The 14,278-nt window shown below is 35.0% G+C and overlaps 2 protein-coding genes across 3 annotated transcripts; both read right to left on the reverse strand.

Annotated features, from left to right (window-relative positions):
- Positions 1-241: 241 nt before the first annotated feature.
- LOC116019459 (WRKY transcription factor 42-like) lies at positions 242-3,684 on the reverse strand. Its single transcript, XM_031259668.1, has 6 exons — positions 3,285-3,684; positions 3,065-3,172; positions 2,086-2,250; positions 1,706-1,984; positions 1,497-1,610; positions 242-1,164 (listed from the first exon to the last, which is right to left on the reverse strand). Exons 1-6 carry the CDS (start codon positions 3,519-3,521, stop codon positions 658-660), a joined length of 1,410 nt encoding a protein of 469 aa, XP_031115528.1. The 5' UTR covers positions 3,522-3,684; the 3' UTR covers positions 242-657.
- A 4,360-nt stretch (positions 3,685-8,044) lies between these two features.
- Positions 8,045-12,418, reverse strand: LOC116019448 (protein suppressor of white apricot). Of its 2 annotated transcripts, none has more exons than XM_031259649.1 (4): positions 12,024-12,418; positions 11,366-11,532; positions 10,109-10,888; positions 8,045-9,750 (listed from the first exon to the last, which is right to left on the reverse strand). In XM_031259649.1, the coding sequence occupies exons 1-4, from the start codon at positions 12,280-12,282 to the stop codon at positions 8,239-8,241; spliced, it is 2,718 nt and encodes a 905-aa protein (XP_031115509.1). In that variant the 5' UTR covers positions 12,283-12,418; the 3' UTR covers positions 8,045-8,238. The 2 variants fall into 2 exon arrangements, with proteins under 2 accessions (XP_031115509.1, XP_031115507.1); XM_031259647.1 differs by having other exon boundaries at positions 11,366-11,535.
- Between the last annotated feature and the right edge of the window lie 1,860 nt (positions 12,419-14,278).

Below are 14,278 nucleotides of genomic sequence, written 5' to 3' on the forward strand. Positions count from 1 at the left end.
TATCGTCAATTACTATTTTTACCGATTAAGTCTTCAACTATGGGTGTCCTCTTAATCCAATTAACATGGGTCGTGATAAGTCTAAGACAATTATATTCGCTACACTTATAATTTTAAACCCACCACCACCTTGTTTGTCATGGGAGAACATTTTTAAAACTCACATCCAATGCTCAATTAAGTAGATGTGAGTTCCTATCAAATTTTATCCTACTACATAAATTTAAAAATTAATAAGATGTAAATTAAAAACTCAGATTTTCATAATGAGCATAATACAAATATTATAATATGACTAAATTATTTTACACATTACACTACTCACACTTAATACAAAGTAAGTAGCTGCCAAGGACCTTGTGGTCCAATAGCACCAAATTGTTCTTGGGAGGTTGTCTCTTTGTGCTTCAATAAGTTGAGAAAATACTACTGCTATACCACAGGCCTAGTCACCCCAAAAATATCAAAATCACTTAAAATTGGGCAAGCCATACCAACAACGTAACATAGAGTGAAGTCTTTCCCTAGCTAGGGTATGGTCAGTACTAAATGTACATGCATGCATTCTGATTATATTGATCAAAACACAGTACTACAGTTCCAAGAAGAAGATATATAGACTGGGAGTATATATAGAACATAACCTCAGTTATATTTCTATAAAACTTTTGCTTGCGCGTTGCTTTCAATGCTGGGAGACGGTTTAACGTCTTGGTCACTGAGCTCAGTAGGCGGCGGCGGCTGAGCTGCATTATTGTTGCCGCCAATGATGGAGGCGATGGCGGAAACCAAAGCCGCCGTAAAACTAGGATTTCTCGTCAGGGCAGCCGCGGCGGCGCTTACGATGCCGGGAGGGAGCGGAGGATTTGGGGAATGGAACGGCGGCGGCGTTTGCGGCTGTGTAGCCATGGGGTTGGTGAGGTCCAGGGTGATGGTAGGGACTGGTGCGAAAGTTGATATTGTTGGGAGGAAATTTGCTGGGAGGGCGTCGAGATTCGCCGGACGGACCCCGCCGTCCGCACTCCGAGCGGCGCCGGAGAGTAGCATTGTGGCCGCGGCCGACGTAGTGGATGCCATTGGCCTGGCGGCCGGCGGCAGTGGGTGGTTGTGCTCACCTTCGTAGGTAACTATCATAACCGAACGGTCTTCGGCACACCTTTGGATCTGTCATTTTATCAGTGCTATGTTAATTAATGTGAAAATTTTAACAAACAAGCTAAGAATCCAATTCCATCTATGAGTGCAACTATGGCAAATTAAAATTCAACCAAACTGATCAAATTATTGACTTAGTAATCAAAAAGTTATAAATTGACTCTGATCTTATTAAGGGTTGCGTTGTTTATTAAGCTTATTAATTTGAGTTGAGTTATGGACAACCTAAACATCTTTTGCCAGACTACAATATAAAATTTATTTGATGCAGACCCTCACTTAATGGGGATAGATTTTCCTCCCACCCTAAAAAAATTATGGGAAAATGTAGCTATATATACCTGCTTGCGGACGGGACAAGTAGAGGTCATGGTGCAACGATAATAAGCTCGAGGGCACGGGTTTCCTTTGGACATCTTTTGACCGTATTTTCTCCATTGGCATCCATCAGAACACTGAAACGTAACCCATTTCACCTTCTAATTAACTACAAGTCTTTGGAACTAATAGCCAATGCATGCGTTAAAACATCGATCAGATTCTAACTTACATAAGGTGTGTCGCATGGTATGCGGACGGACACGCGTGCCTTCTTTGCCGCCGGCGCGTGTTGATCGGCGGCAGCTGGAAGAAGGTTATCAGAATGTTCACCGTTGGATCTGCCAACAAGCTTTTGTTGTACCTTGTCGGGGCTTTCTTCTCTGGTGTTATCTTCCGGGCATGGCGGTGACGCGCCGGCACCTTCCGGCGACGAATGTGAATGCTCTTCCTTCATACCATCTGTCAGTTTTCTTTTCTTCTCATTTCCTTCTGCGAATCCATCGTTCATCTGATCCAATTTACCCGACTAAATTAAACAACATTATATTATTAAAATCCAATGATATATCTAAATATGTTCCGTTTCAACTAAAAACATCATATGTGTACCTTATCGTCTTCCGGGATTTCAGGTTTTAGGGTGTGTTGATGTTCTAAGATGTATGCATAGTGCATCTTCAAAGCGTTATATTTTTCGTGGACTTGATTAAGCATTGATTTCAAACGTTGATTTTCCGAGTTCATCCTTTCCAGCTCTTCCCTCAAAGCTGTAAGCTGCACCATAATTATGTAATTAACAATCAGTCAATGTAATCATAATCTTCAACAAACAAGAATGGTAATGGAGTTTTGGGTTTTTTTCTTCATTTTCTTCATTTTATTTATTTATTTATTTATTTATTTATTTATTTATTTATTATTATTATTATTATTATTATTATTATAATTATTTCCATTCAGACATGCAAATTAAAAGTAGACTTTACTTTCTATCAAATGACATCTATCAAGCCAGATGGGCTTAACTACCATTCCAAATCATTGAAAATAGACATACAAACATGAGAATCAGATGGATTTGAATATAATTCTCATGCTAAAAATGTATAAATTAAATTAAGGATTGGTCAATACAATTTTAGATAAATTAAGTTTCAAAACCTAACATATTTTTAAAAATATATATATAGGCCGGAACAACTAATATTTAATGGATAGTTTCCTAATATATAATTTAAAATTTAAAATATATCAAAATTTAGAAATTTTAATTAACAAAAAGTTAAATTAGTATCTATTAACAAAGAGAACAATACCTTTTTTTTTGAAAACCAAAACAAATTTCAATTAAATTGAAGGAGAGAATAGCAAATGAATATAGTCAGAAGGATAGAATCCTAAAAATCAGAGAGATTTAGAGCCTACTGCCCTTGCTCAAATATGGGTCATTAGGTTCACTGATTTCTTAATAAAAAAGAGGACAATACTTAATAATTTTATAACTTAATTTCTTAGTATCTATTAAAAGTTACTTACCCTAAAATGAGATATAAAAGGAAAAGTGGGGCAGAAAAAGTAATAACCATACATATAAACTTCTTTCTTCTTCAACTGTTGCTTTATGTTCCATTGTTGCTGGCAAAGCGCCATGAAAGACCATGGACTTCTTGCTTGGACCCAGAAGATCTAAGCCAGTCTGTAGAGCAAAAGACATAAAAACATCATCATCAACAGTTGCAATGGGGGATAAAATTAAAAGAGAATTAATCAGAGGACATGAATGATCTGATAACGTTGTTTTAATTTACATCGAGTACTGGGGGATGGTTCACAGCTTCATCTCCGACACGGCGGCCATTCCCTTTACTAACCAGAGCTTCGTCCATGGCGGAATCGAGATCAGAATTCTCTCTCTTGAAGAAATCTAGTTCGTTAACGGCCCTTTTCTCGGGCCGGAACGCCGGCGCCGGCAAGGTAGGATCGTCGAGGGAGTTGAGAATCACTGTCGGATGATGAAGGTGATGATGAGATGGTGAACCGTCCATGATTAGCTGGCGTGCGAAACCCAATCCGATGATGATCGATCTTTTCTACGTTGTGGAGATCGAGAAGAACTGTGTCATATGCAGTCTTCAAGAAGGATGTATGGAGGGAGAGAGGGAGAGAGGGAGAGAGATTGAGCAGGTTAATTAAGGTCTTTGTTTGAAGTTTGAAGTCTTGAAACTCACTATTTTAAGAGGTGCAATTGACTCGGCATTATTATGGGTTTTGGACTATGACTTATGACCAAATGTGAATGGAATAGTGGACTCGAGTTTTTTTTCCTTTTTTTTTTTTTTTTAAATTCTTCCTTTTGCTATAAAACCAAAATTCTAAATTATACGTCAAAACATAAATCATGTAAAGGTAAAGAAAAAAGATCTATACTGACCAAAACCTAATTGAGTAATTGCATGTAAGCGAACCTACTCATTTAATGTCTTGAAATTGATGATTAAGTTGGTTTCGCTCATGCGTTTGTTGCGAGTTTTCTCATCACCAAAAAATATATATAATTAGTACACTACATTGAAGTGTGTGTATTCTTTAAAAAAAACATAAACAAAAAAAAAGATTCAATTTTATTATGAGTCAAAACTTTAAAATTTTTTACCATAACAAAGCAATCAAACTTTTAAAGTTTATTATCGAGAATTGAGTTTTTAATTGTTGAGTATTCAAAAAGATACTTGTCACCAGTTATTTCTTACCACCAAAGAAAAATGGTTAGTCACCAACATCAGAAGTATTGTGGTAGCAACATCTCAAAGTGAGGGGATTATGATTTAATCCTACGATATGCTATTCGGATCGGGGCATGATCGAGGGCCCTTGGGGTTAGAAACAAGAAAGGTTGTAAAACAAATATGGCATGCAACTAATAAGTTAGGGCTTGCTTAGAACACCTCGTGACAAAAGAAAAAAAAAAAGTGAAAAATTCCTTTAGGAAGTTATTAGCAATAGGGTTGTCATTACCTTGACATGGCCATACAAAATCAAGTTATATGGTGTGTTTGTGTATATAGAGACAATGAAATTAAATATGTAAAGTTGGGTTATAGTATGAATATGATAATTATTGCATATTAGAATTACATAATTTAAAAACAAAAGGAATCTGTGTCATCCCTGGGAAATGGAAGTAAAATAGAGTTGGAGAATAGTGATGATGTAAGAGAGTGCGTCAATAGTACACATGTCAATGAATATAAAAATTATGCATTAAATTTAAAATTTTAGAAAATAATAAATGGCATTTAGTTTAAATTTAAAGTAATATGCATTAAATAAAATATTAATTTTGTTTGCATTTAATTTTATGTGTTAATTTGATTAAGGAGATTGACTTAATATACATGGGATTAATTTATTTTAAAATATGTTAATACATTTAGAGAGTTGGCAAATAAACTATACCCATTTTGAATTCAAAAAAATAATTTTATTAATTACAAAAGGTTAAATTTTAAAATAAATGTATGCTGGAATTTTACATTACATTGAAGAATGCTATAGTCTATAGGTAAAAAAATAAAAATAAAAAAAATAAAAAAAAAAGTCGGGGAGGTTGGGGGGGAGGGGGGGGGGGGTATTAAATTGAGGGAAAGACTTAGATAGGTTTTCAATTTGCAGCCCACACGGGCTTAGCTCATTGGTTCAGTAGGCAGTATTTGAAATAAGAGATCAAAGTTTGAACTTCAGCAACAGACATTTGGTCCTATCTACTGAGCCATTGAGTTATCATGATTTATATCCTTCCAAATGCTATGTCGGACCAGGATGTGGAGACCCTTGGGTTGAAAATTCAACCTTTTGGGAGAAGAAGGTTTTCAATTTGCTCAAATTAGTTATTATTTGTATTGATTGGGTGAAAATGTATTGAATATATGTTTTTTGGCAAAAACTTGTGTGAGACCGTCTCACCATGAGACGGGTTGGGTCAAGATGCAAATGTAACACTTATATGCACAAATGTCATACTTATATGCTCAAATATAATACTAATCAGGAATAAAAAATTTGTTACTTATTAGGGTAAATTTAATACTTTTAAGGGAAAGATACAATACTTTTACATTTCGATTTAAAAGTATTACATTTTTCCTAAAAGTATTATATTTGCCTAAGTGAGAGGTACTTGTCAACATTACTTATTATGAAAAATGTATTACTTTTTCTCTTATAAGTAACAAAAATTGTATTTTTGATTAGTGTTATATTTGAGCATATAAGTGTGAGATTTGCACATATAAGTATGACATTTGCATGGTGCTTTGACTCGACCCGATCCGTCTCACAAATAAGGATCCGTGAGACGGTCTCACACAAGTGTGACCCATGTTTTTTTTTTCACAATACTGGAGAAAATAAACAAATACAAATTACATCAATCGTGACAACGCTACACCAATAATGTTATCAACAAAAATGATAGATCGTACACTATCGAGGAATTGGTGAGCACTGAACAGAGAATCTGTAAAACTTGACACCATCCACATTTGTTGTCATCCAATCTACATGCAAATTAAACAAATGAATACATTTAACGCATATATGCAATACATCTCTCATTGCATAACAATCTACAAATTACAAATAGCAGTAATAATATACAAATGCAGTATATAATGTGAAAGTAACTTATCAGACAAATTAAAAGATTAAATATCCGATATGAATTTAAATAAAAATTTTTAAAAATCGATATAGCAAATCCGTTGAATGTTTCTGGCAAATTCACCGGCCAAATAGATAGGCCGGGCAGAGAGAGAACGAGTTTCACGTGAAATCAGGAAAGCGGGTTGGGTCAACGGGTCGGACGGCCCACAGCTGTTTAGGAGCCGGAAAGCAGGTTGACTTTATTAAGAGGCATCAAGGCTTCCACGTTTCGGTTCACCATCGTTCCACGCGCTTATTACTACGCTTTACTAAATTTTGGTCATCGTTGACCGACAAATTGGATACTTCTATTCGATATTATCACATCATTTAAATTTCTCTTTCTATTCTATTTATTTACCAACACTTATGACGGAGCAATTGAACCTGATCCAGTGATCCACTACATGTTAGAAGACTCTAATCGTCAAACTCATCTCATGCATTGTTTAACAATTCATCTCAAAGCTTTCAAATGTTATAACGTTCGTAAATGAGTGTGACTGACTAAGTTTTTTAAGATGAACTCATCTTTCAATATGAGTTCGACTATCAGAATTATTTAGATGATGAGTTTAACGGTCAAAATTTTTTGAAATGAATTGTCTTGACTTCTGAGCCCAACATATAGTTAGTAATGTCTAATTATTCCATTTGATATAACATATAGTCTGTCCACACATAATTAATATCTGTTGTCAGCAATGTTGGGGCGCAAAGCGCCAAAGTCCTTAGACCAGCCATACATAGTTGCGGCGTCCAGTCCAAAATTTCAACTTGGAGAAAAAGATTGGCGTAGATAATTGGTTAGGAGGTTGGTTGGGAAAAAATGGTTTCTACTTGGAATTTCTTAATAAACATATATATACTAACCATAGCGGCAAGCAAGTGTGCAGTGCGTTGATTGTAATTTGCTCGAATTAAGTCTCTTTGCGTGCTCTTTCTCGTAAGCAAGCCGCTATGCGTATACGTCCTGCAGCTTGATTTGTTTGACATTTACTCTACATTAGCATATTTGTACAAAAATTTGATGTCGTATTATCAAGAGTAGAAAAAGAATAAATAATAATAAATGTTTGTTTAAACGATGTAAGGAAGCTGTATTAGATTGGGTATAAGGAGGGCAAGGAAGTTTAATTTGTTTCCTTAATTGATGGGACTTCTTGACTAACGAAAGAAATCAAATTCTTCTCCCAAAAGGTTCAATTCCTTGTTCCAAGAACCTCTCACACTCCGGCTAGACAGAACATTTGGAATGATTTAAATCACGATGACTCAATGGTTCAACATACAAGAGATCTGCCCACCAACACTACCACTGTCGAGGTTTGAACGTTAATCTCTTTTTCAAATACTGTCTTTGAATTAGTGAGCTAAGTCCAACCGGTTCCAAGAGCCTCCCACACTCCGGCCGGACAGAACATTTGGAATGATCTAAATCACGATGATTCAATGGTTCAGTAAACAAGGGATCTGCCCACCCACACTACCGCTGCTGAGGTATGAACATTGATCTCTTTTTTAAATATTATCTATTGAGTTAGTGAGTTAAATTCATGCAGCAGAAATAAAACAAATTCGATAATAGTAGTACGTGTTCTAGATGATTTCCCTTTACTGACTTCAATCCACGACTCTACTCGTCATTCAAACACTAAATTTTTTATTACATTATTTGAAATATGGATAATATTTCGTTGTCGCTCCTGAGTTAGTCAATCATTTCTGTAACCATCCAATTGACCAATTATTGATTTTTGACGTTTTATTGTAACCTGTTAACTGGGTCTTGTAGATTATTATGCCTTACAGAAATGACTCATTGACTTACATATTTTAGGAAAAGAAAATACTCTTGGCGAGCAAGGCAGAACAATATTTTCCAGTAACTAATCATGTATCCATCCATGAATGTTAGTTAACCCGCAAGGGTAAAAGAAGATAAACTATCAATTGGATCAAATGATCAAGATTAGTTTGAGTAAAATAAAAACCGTTTTCGGTAGAAAAACCTTCCAGTTTACACTTAATCTCTAAAGGTAATGAGGTAATGATCTGGAGCTACCTTCTAGTTTCCATCAGCATTGCTCGTATCTTAGCCCTGAGATCATCGGAGGGCTCAGATGGGGCTCTTTGCCGTGGACTAGAAATATCTTGAGAAGCTTCTCTACTGATTGTACCACCCAAACTTCCTTTGGATTGATCTGACACTTTGCCGCTGATCTCCCCTTCCTCTAGATCTTCTCTTTTGGCAGTACCCTTACTATGTTTGTTGGACTTGTGCCGATGTTGCTCATCATCAGAAGCTTCTTTTAGTCGCTTGTGTTTGTTTTTGTTATGTGTGGAGTGATGAGACCGATGAGATTTATGCTTCTTTCTGGAGTGCCTACGATTTTCCTCATCTCTTTCCTCATCATCATCATATTTATTGGAAGTGCGATGAGACCGGTGCTTCTTCCTAGAATGTCTATGACCCCTTTCCTCTTCATACTTGTCAGATGCTTCATGTTCATCTTCATCTGAGTCATGTGACCGATGATGCTTCTTCCTAGAATGTCTATGACCCCTTTCCTCTTCATACTTGTCAGATGCTTCATCCTCATCTGAGTGGTGTGATCGATGATGCTTTTTCCTAGAATGTCTATGACCCCTTTCCTCTTCACATTTGTCAGATGCTTCATCTTCATCCGAGTAGTGTGACCGATGATGCTTCCTCTTTGAACGCTTGTGATCCTTAGCATCTTCACTTTCTTCTCCTCCATTTTTCATTGAAGAGTAATGTTCTTTCCTGGTAGATTGCTGTTTCCTTTCGCCTTCACCATCTTCATCCACTTCATGTCTCCCAGATCTCGATCTGTATTTCCTCATTGATCTCCTCTCATTATATTCATCTCCAGGTTTCAGCCTTCCACCTTGGTCCGACACATCACCATCTAATGGAGCTGAACTGCCTTCTCTTTGTTCACCATGATGATTCAACTCAGTGCCGGAACCTGATAGCCCAGATTCCGGTGGTTCCATGGATACTCCACGTGGAGCAGCTCCATTTTTCAACATGGCCACAAACATCTTTGCCTTCTTCAGCCTCTCTGCTTTCAGCTTCTGTTCTTTACTCAACTGTGTTTCAGAAGAATCAGCTTCAGCATTGGATTTAGCAATAGCCCTTGACCCTGCAGTCATATTGTCGTGTCCAGATGAAGTGATAGTACCTAGGCTGCCATCAGTGGTATTGCCCTGGCTATTAGCATTTACAGCCGCTTTTGAGAGAATTCCTATATTAGGATTCTTAATGCCCCTAGCAGCTGCTTGAAGAATGGCGGCGGCAGCAGCAGCATCTACACTGAATCCATGCTCTTGCAGCTGCCCTTTGTCCAATGGTTCCTGTGATTCCTTCTTTGATTTTCCAATCACCATCTTAAATTTCTCTTTCTTATCTAATTCGTAAGGCACATCACCCTCACCAGATCCAAAGGGCAGGGTACCACCTTCCTTGGACAGCGATGCTCTCTTTTCCAGTCCTTGCCCAATTGAATCATCAATCCCAGAATGGAGGCTCTTGCCACTAACTTTTGACTGTAAAGAAAACAGGCACATTATTTAGATTTGGAATTGGAAAGAAAATGTTCCCTTCATTTCTTTCATTCAAAAAATATTGGAAAAAGCAGAAGTGTCGTACATTACTACATTAGTACATAATCAAAATTTGAAACATAATAGAGCTACATACAATCTCATAGATTTGGAAAACTAAAAAAAGCTCAATTCAAGCAAATAACAACCCACCCCAGTTCCAATCCAAATGAATATTTAATGGGCTAGATGTCCTATCTAAACCCAAATCTGAGATGAAGATCACTTTTCATTTAATCAGATGTGTGTGTGTGTGTATGAGAGAGAGAGAGAGAGAGAGAGAGAGAGAGAGAGCACGCACCTCTTGAGCACCATGGAGAACTTTCAAATAGTAAGGATGATACATGTTGGATGGGAGAAGAAAAGGAAACCTGCCATGCTTACTATCCTGTTCTATAAGTGTTGCCTCAAACTGCTTTCCATTCTTCACAATAAACTCAACAATCTTGCCAATCAAATTCTTCAAATCAGATGGAGGCTCTAGAACTACAGGTTCAATCTTAAATGTTCCGAGACCAGATGCCTTAATCTTCTCTAATGCTGCAGAAACAGAAGCAGAAATAGAATCATCTTTCAGTTTTTTGCGGCTTGTGCTTCCATTCTTGGATCCACTGATCAAAGGATTCTTTTTCAGTAGATGACTCTTTTCTTTATCTAAACCACTACCAGAAGGAGGTGGATACTTGGAAATGATCTCATCTTGTCTAGGCACATTTGCACTAGATTCACCCTTCTCTTGTGCAGTATAAGAAAGCGCATCAACAGCTTCATTAGAAGCCATGTTGTTAGGAGCATCCTCATCCTCTCCAGACCCATAAACAGAACCAAGCAAGGATAATGCACCATCTGGCTCATTAACGTCCTTTCTTTCTTCATTTTGTGGTTTCCCATCAGACTTCAGCAGTTCTTGGTGATCAACAAGAAACCTATAGTACGGATGTACGTAATGATCAGGCATCAAGAAGCCAAATGTTGGGTTATCTCCCTGTTTCACCCTCAGAACGATTTCTGACTGCCCGCCATGTCTGCTAACAAATTGAGCAGTCTTTGCAATTATTTGATGATCCTTCTCAGATGGTGGCTGAAAAAAACATAAATCAAAGCATTTCTCTGTTAAAAAGTGAACTTCAAAATACAATAAAATATCAAACAGAAACTGGAATCTTACAAAATAATCTCAAGATCAACAATCAATCAGACGAGTGAAGCAATGGTCAACTAGCAGAGTTTTACAATATGATTAAGTAGAACTTCCCCCCTCAAGCAACAAAGATAACTGTCCTTGTAAAGAAACTTTATATTCCTAATCCCACCTGTACCGCACTCTCCCTTGGTCATGACATCAAAAGGAAACAAGGTGCCTGTGAATGGCAACCTTAGATGACAATAACTCCGTCACTGCTCCAAGCATCTGAATTCTGAAAACTTAGACATGGTGAAGAATAATATAAAATTTAGGCACTAGTCTCGGCCACATGGGGAAATCTTGTTAGCATGTAACTACAATATCCAACAGTCATAAAAATGTAATGAAGTAGACCTAAACACACAAACTTACCAAGCATTGAAGAAGGTTTTCAGGCACACTGAAGGGAGGACGAAATCCAGAGTTCTCAAACCCCGCAGCAGAACCCGCTTGTTCAGCACAATCATTAGAATTTCCATAAGAGAAGGGAATGGCATGGTATCCACTAGTATTAACTGCATTTGCATCCTCTCCTTCTTCTTCTGTATGGAAAAGGACCATGCAATTATGAATTATATAAATGGACACATGTCTAGACACTAGCAGATACCAACTTGTGTATTTAATCTAACAAGTGGAAAGCCAAAACATTTCCACATTACCCCCTCCCATCTGTGGTCAACCTGTAATTCAAATTCAGGCTTCCAGTAACCCTTACTTTCCACTTTACATTATAATTACCAAACAACTTTCTTACCTTTCTGCATCGCATTCTTAGATAGTTATAATGATATTATCATTCCTTAGAATTACTTTTTGCAAACTAATGAACTATGCTTGGATCGCTTAAAATTCTCAATCAACCCTATTATCCAAGCAAATGGAGTCTATACCATTCAATTTAATAAATGCGGAGTACTAAATTTACAAATAACATATTTAAAAGAAAAATTAATAGCTTCAAACCACTAAGCACGAGTAAAAAACATATAAGAAAACGAAAATATATGCAGATGAGCAAACGCATTACCTGGTTCATCGGAAGGCGGTGGGAGATCGAGATAACGTTCCAGATCAAGCTCTGATTTAAGTGAGGAATCAATAGCATGAGATAAAGAAGGAATTGACCGCCTTGGTTGCGGAGGAGGGGCGGAGAGAAGGTGGCGTACGTCGTAGCGGTCAATTTTGAGAGAGTTCCATTCAACAAGCGCATCGGCGGAGTTGACAAAAGCCGCCATGGCATCGTCATCGAAGAAAAGAGCGTGGCGCCCTACCACTTCCAGATCCATAGCTTCTGAATCAACGAATCCTGTAACCTTGAACTTGCCCAAATCCTTGATTGAAATGAAGACTCGAAGAAACCCTAATACACGATAACGAAGGAGAGCACTAGATTCAACGGAGCCTTAGACAAAGAAAATATTGTTTTTTTTTTTTCGCATCTGTGCGCTGTTCTATTATACTCCGTAATATTTATTAATATAATACTAGTATTTTTGCCCGTGCGTTGCACGGAATTGATTTGTTATAATATTTTAAGAATATTTGTATTGATATACAATTATATAAATTATAACATCGAATATTATATAGCGTAATTGATGAAATTGGTTGGATCGATTATGTTTTATGATGTTGTCCTTGCTTGAATTATAACAAATAATTGTCCAATTACCCGTGCGGATAAATTTTTTTATTATATATTGAGATAATAAAAATAAAGAAATTATAAAAAACTCTAATATTGAACATGTACATTTATTTGATTATAAGATTAGTGCAAAAGTATTACTCAATTAATTGAATAATATATTATTTGTTTGTCTACAATTATCTTACGAAGTTCTAAGTAAAATGACTTATGTAATTATATTATTACTAAAATATATATGGGAAAAATGATAAATAATTTAATTATAATTATTATAAAAATAAATTCAACGATCAATGTTTAGCTTAATTACCATAATAATTATTAGCTAATTATTATTAGTCAATTACACTTATATATGTGTAATTATACTTTTATACTTTAAGTATATTCATTTTCACCATATTGCATTTGGTTTTATCTTCCTCATCCATATTTAAATGAATTAATTTTGATTATTATAAAAATATAACAACCCATGTCAAATTAATTTTTTTTTAAGTTTAAATAACTTAAAGTTTTCAAAATGAAAGTATAATTATTTTTTATTAAAGTTTTAAAATAATTTTTAGTCAATTAGTAATATCATTTTCCTTTTCCGATAAATGATTTTACTTTTATTAATAGTGTTGATACGTGAATATAGCAACGATATTACCAATTAATAGATATTAGTTAATTTCCATTTTACATTTTCTTACCAAATAAGCTTTATTATTAATTATTTGACCAATAAAATATTTAAGTAATTAACTACAAATGCTTGGGCGGGAAAAATGAAATAGGGCGATTTTACTTTTATATATAGTATAGATAGTATAGATAATACGTGTAAGTTTAATTTTGTTTAATTATTGATGTAATATGTGTACCTTTAATCTCCTTTAATTATGTCGTAATATGTGTACCACTAATTTCCTTAATTGATTAGATAAAATCTATATTATGGCAAACTATATTTTGGCAAGTATAAAAATAGTTTAATAAAAGTATAATGTGTGAATTAATTTCTTAATTACTATAATTAAAGATTTTATTCAAAAGTAACTATTAGCATAACTTTATGTGTAATAATCTGTGAATTTGCATAATTCTATGGACGCAATAATTTGTGAATTATCGTAATAAATTTGTGAATTGGAACAATTATCATAATTTTTTAAATATCCTTTAATTATGATGGACTTAATAGGTGTATTATCAATTTCCTTAATTGATTATATAAAAATATAAAATTTAAATAACGGAAAATATTAATTCATTGATTTATATAATTTTTAAGATTTTATATTATTCAAAAGTAATAAAAGGAAGTGAATGGGCTTTTGATATTATTTGAAGTAAAAAAAAAAAATCATCATAAGAAGGAATTCTCAATGTTTAATTATACCATAATAAATTTAGATGTTAAATACAATTGGTAATTATCATGGGTTATTTAGATGGATCAACATTATAAAAAAAATGATAAAATCTTAAGATATATTAGGAAAAGTATCAATTAATTAAAATATGATATATAGTACTAAAAAAATAAAAATATGACAAAAAATTTATATTAGAAAATTGATTAGCTAGTATCAATCCTGCTAATTTTTCCTAATACTATATTTGTAATTATCGTTATAAACATG

Source organism: Ipomoea triloba, chromosome 5 (assembly GCF_003576645.1).
Source record: "Ipomoea triloba cultivar NCNSP0323 chromosome 5, ASM357664v1".
Classification (NCBI taxonomy): domain Eukaryota; kingdom Viridiplantae; phylum Streptophyta; class Magnoliopsida; order Solanales; family Convolvulaceae; genus Ipomoea; species Ipomoea triloba.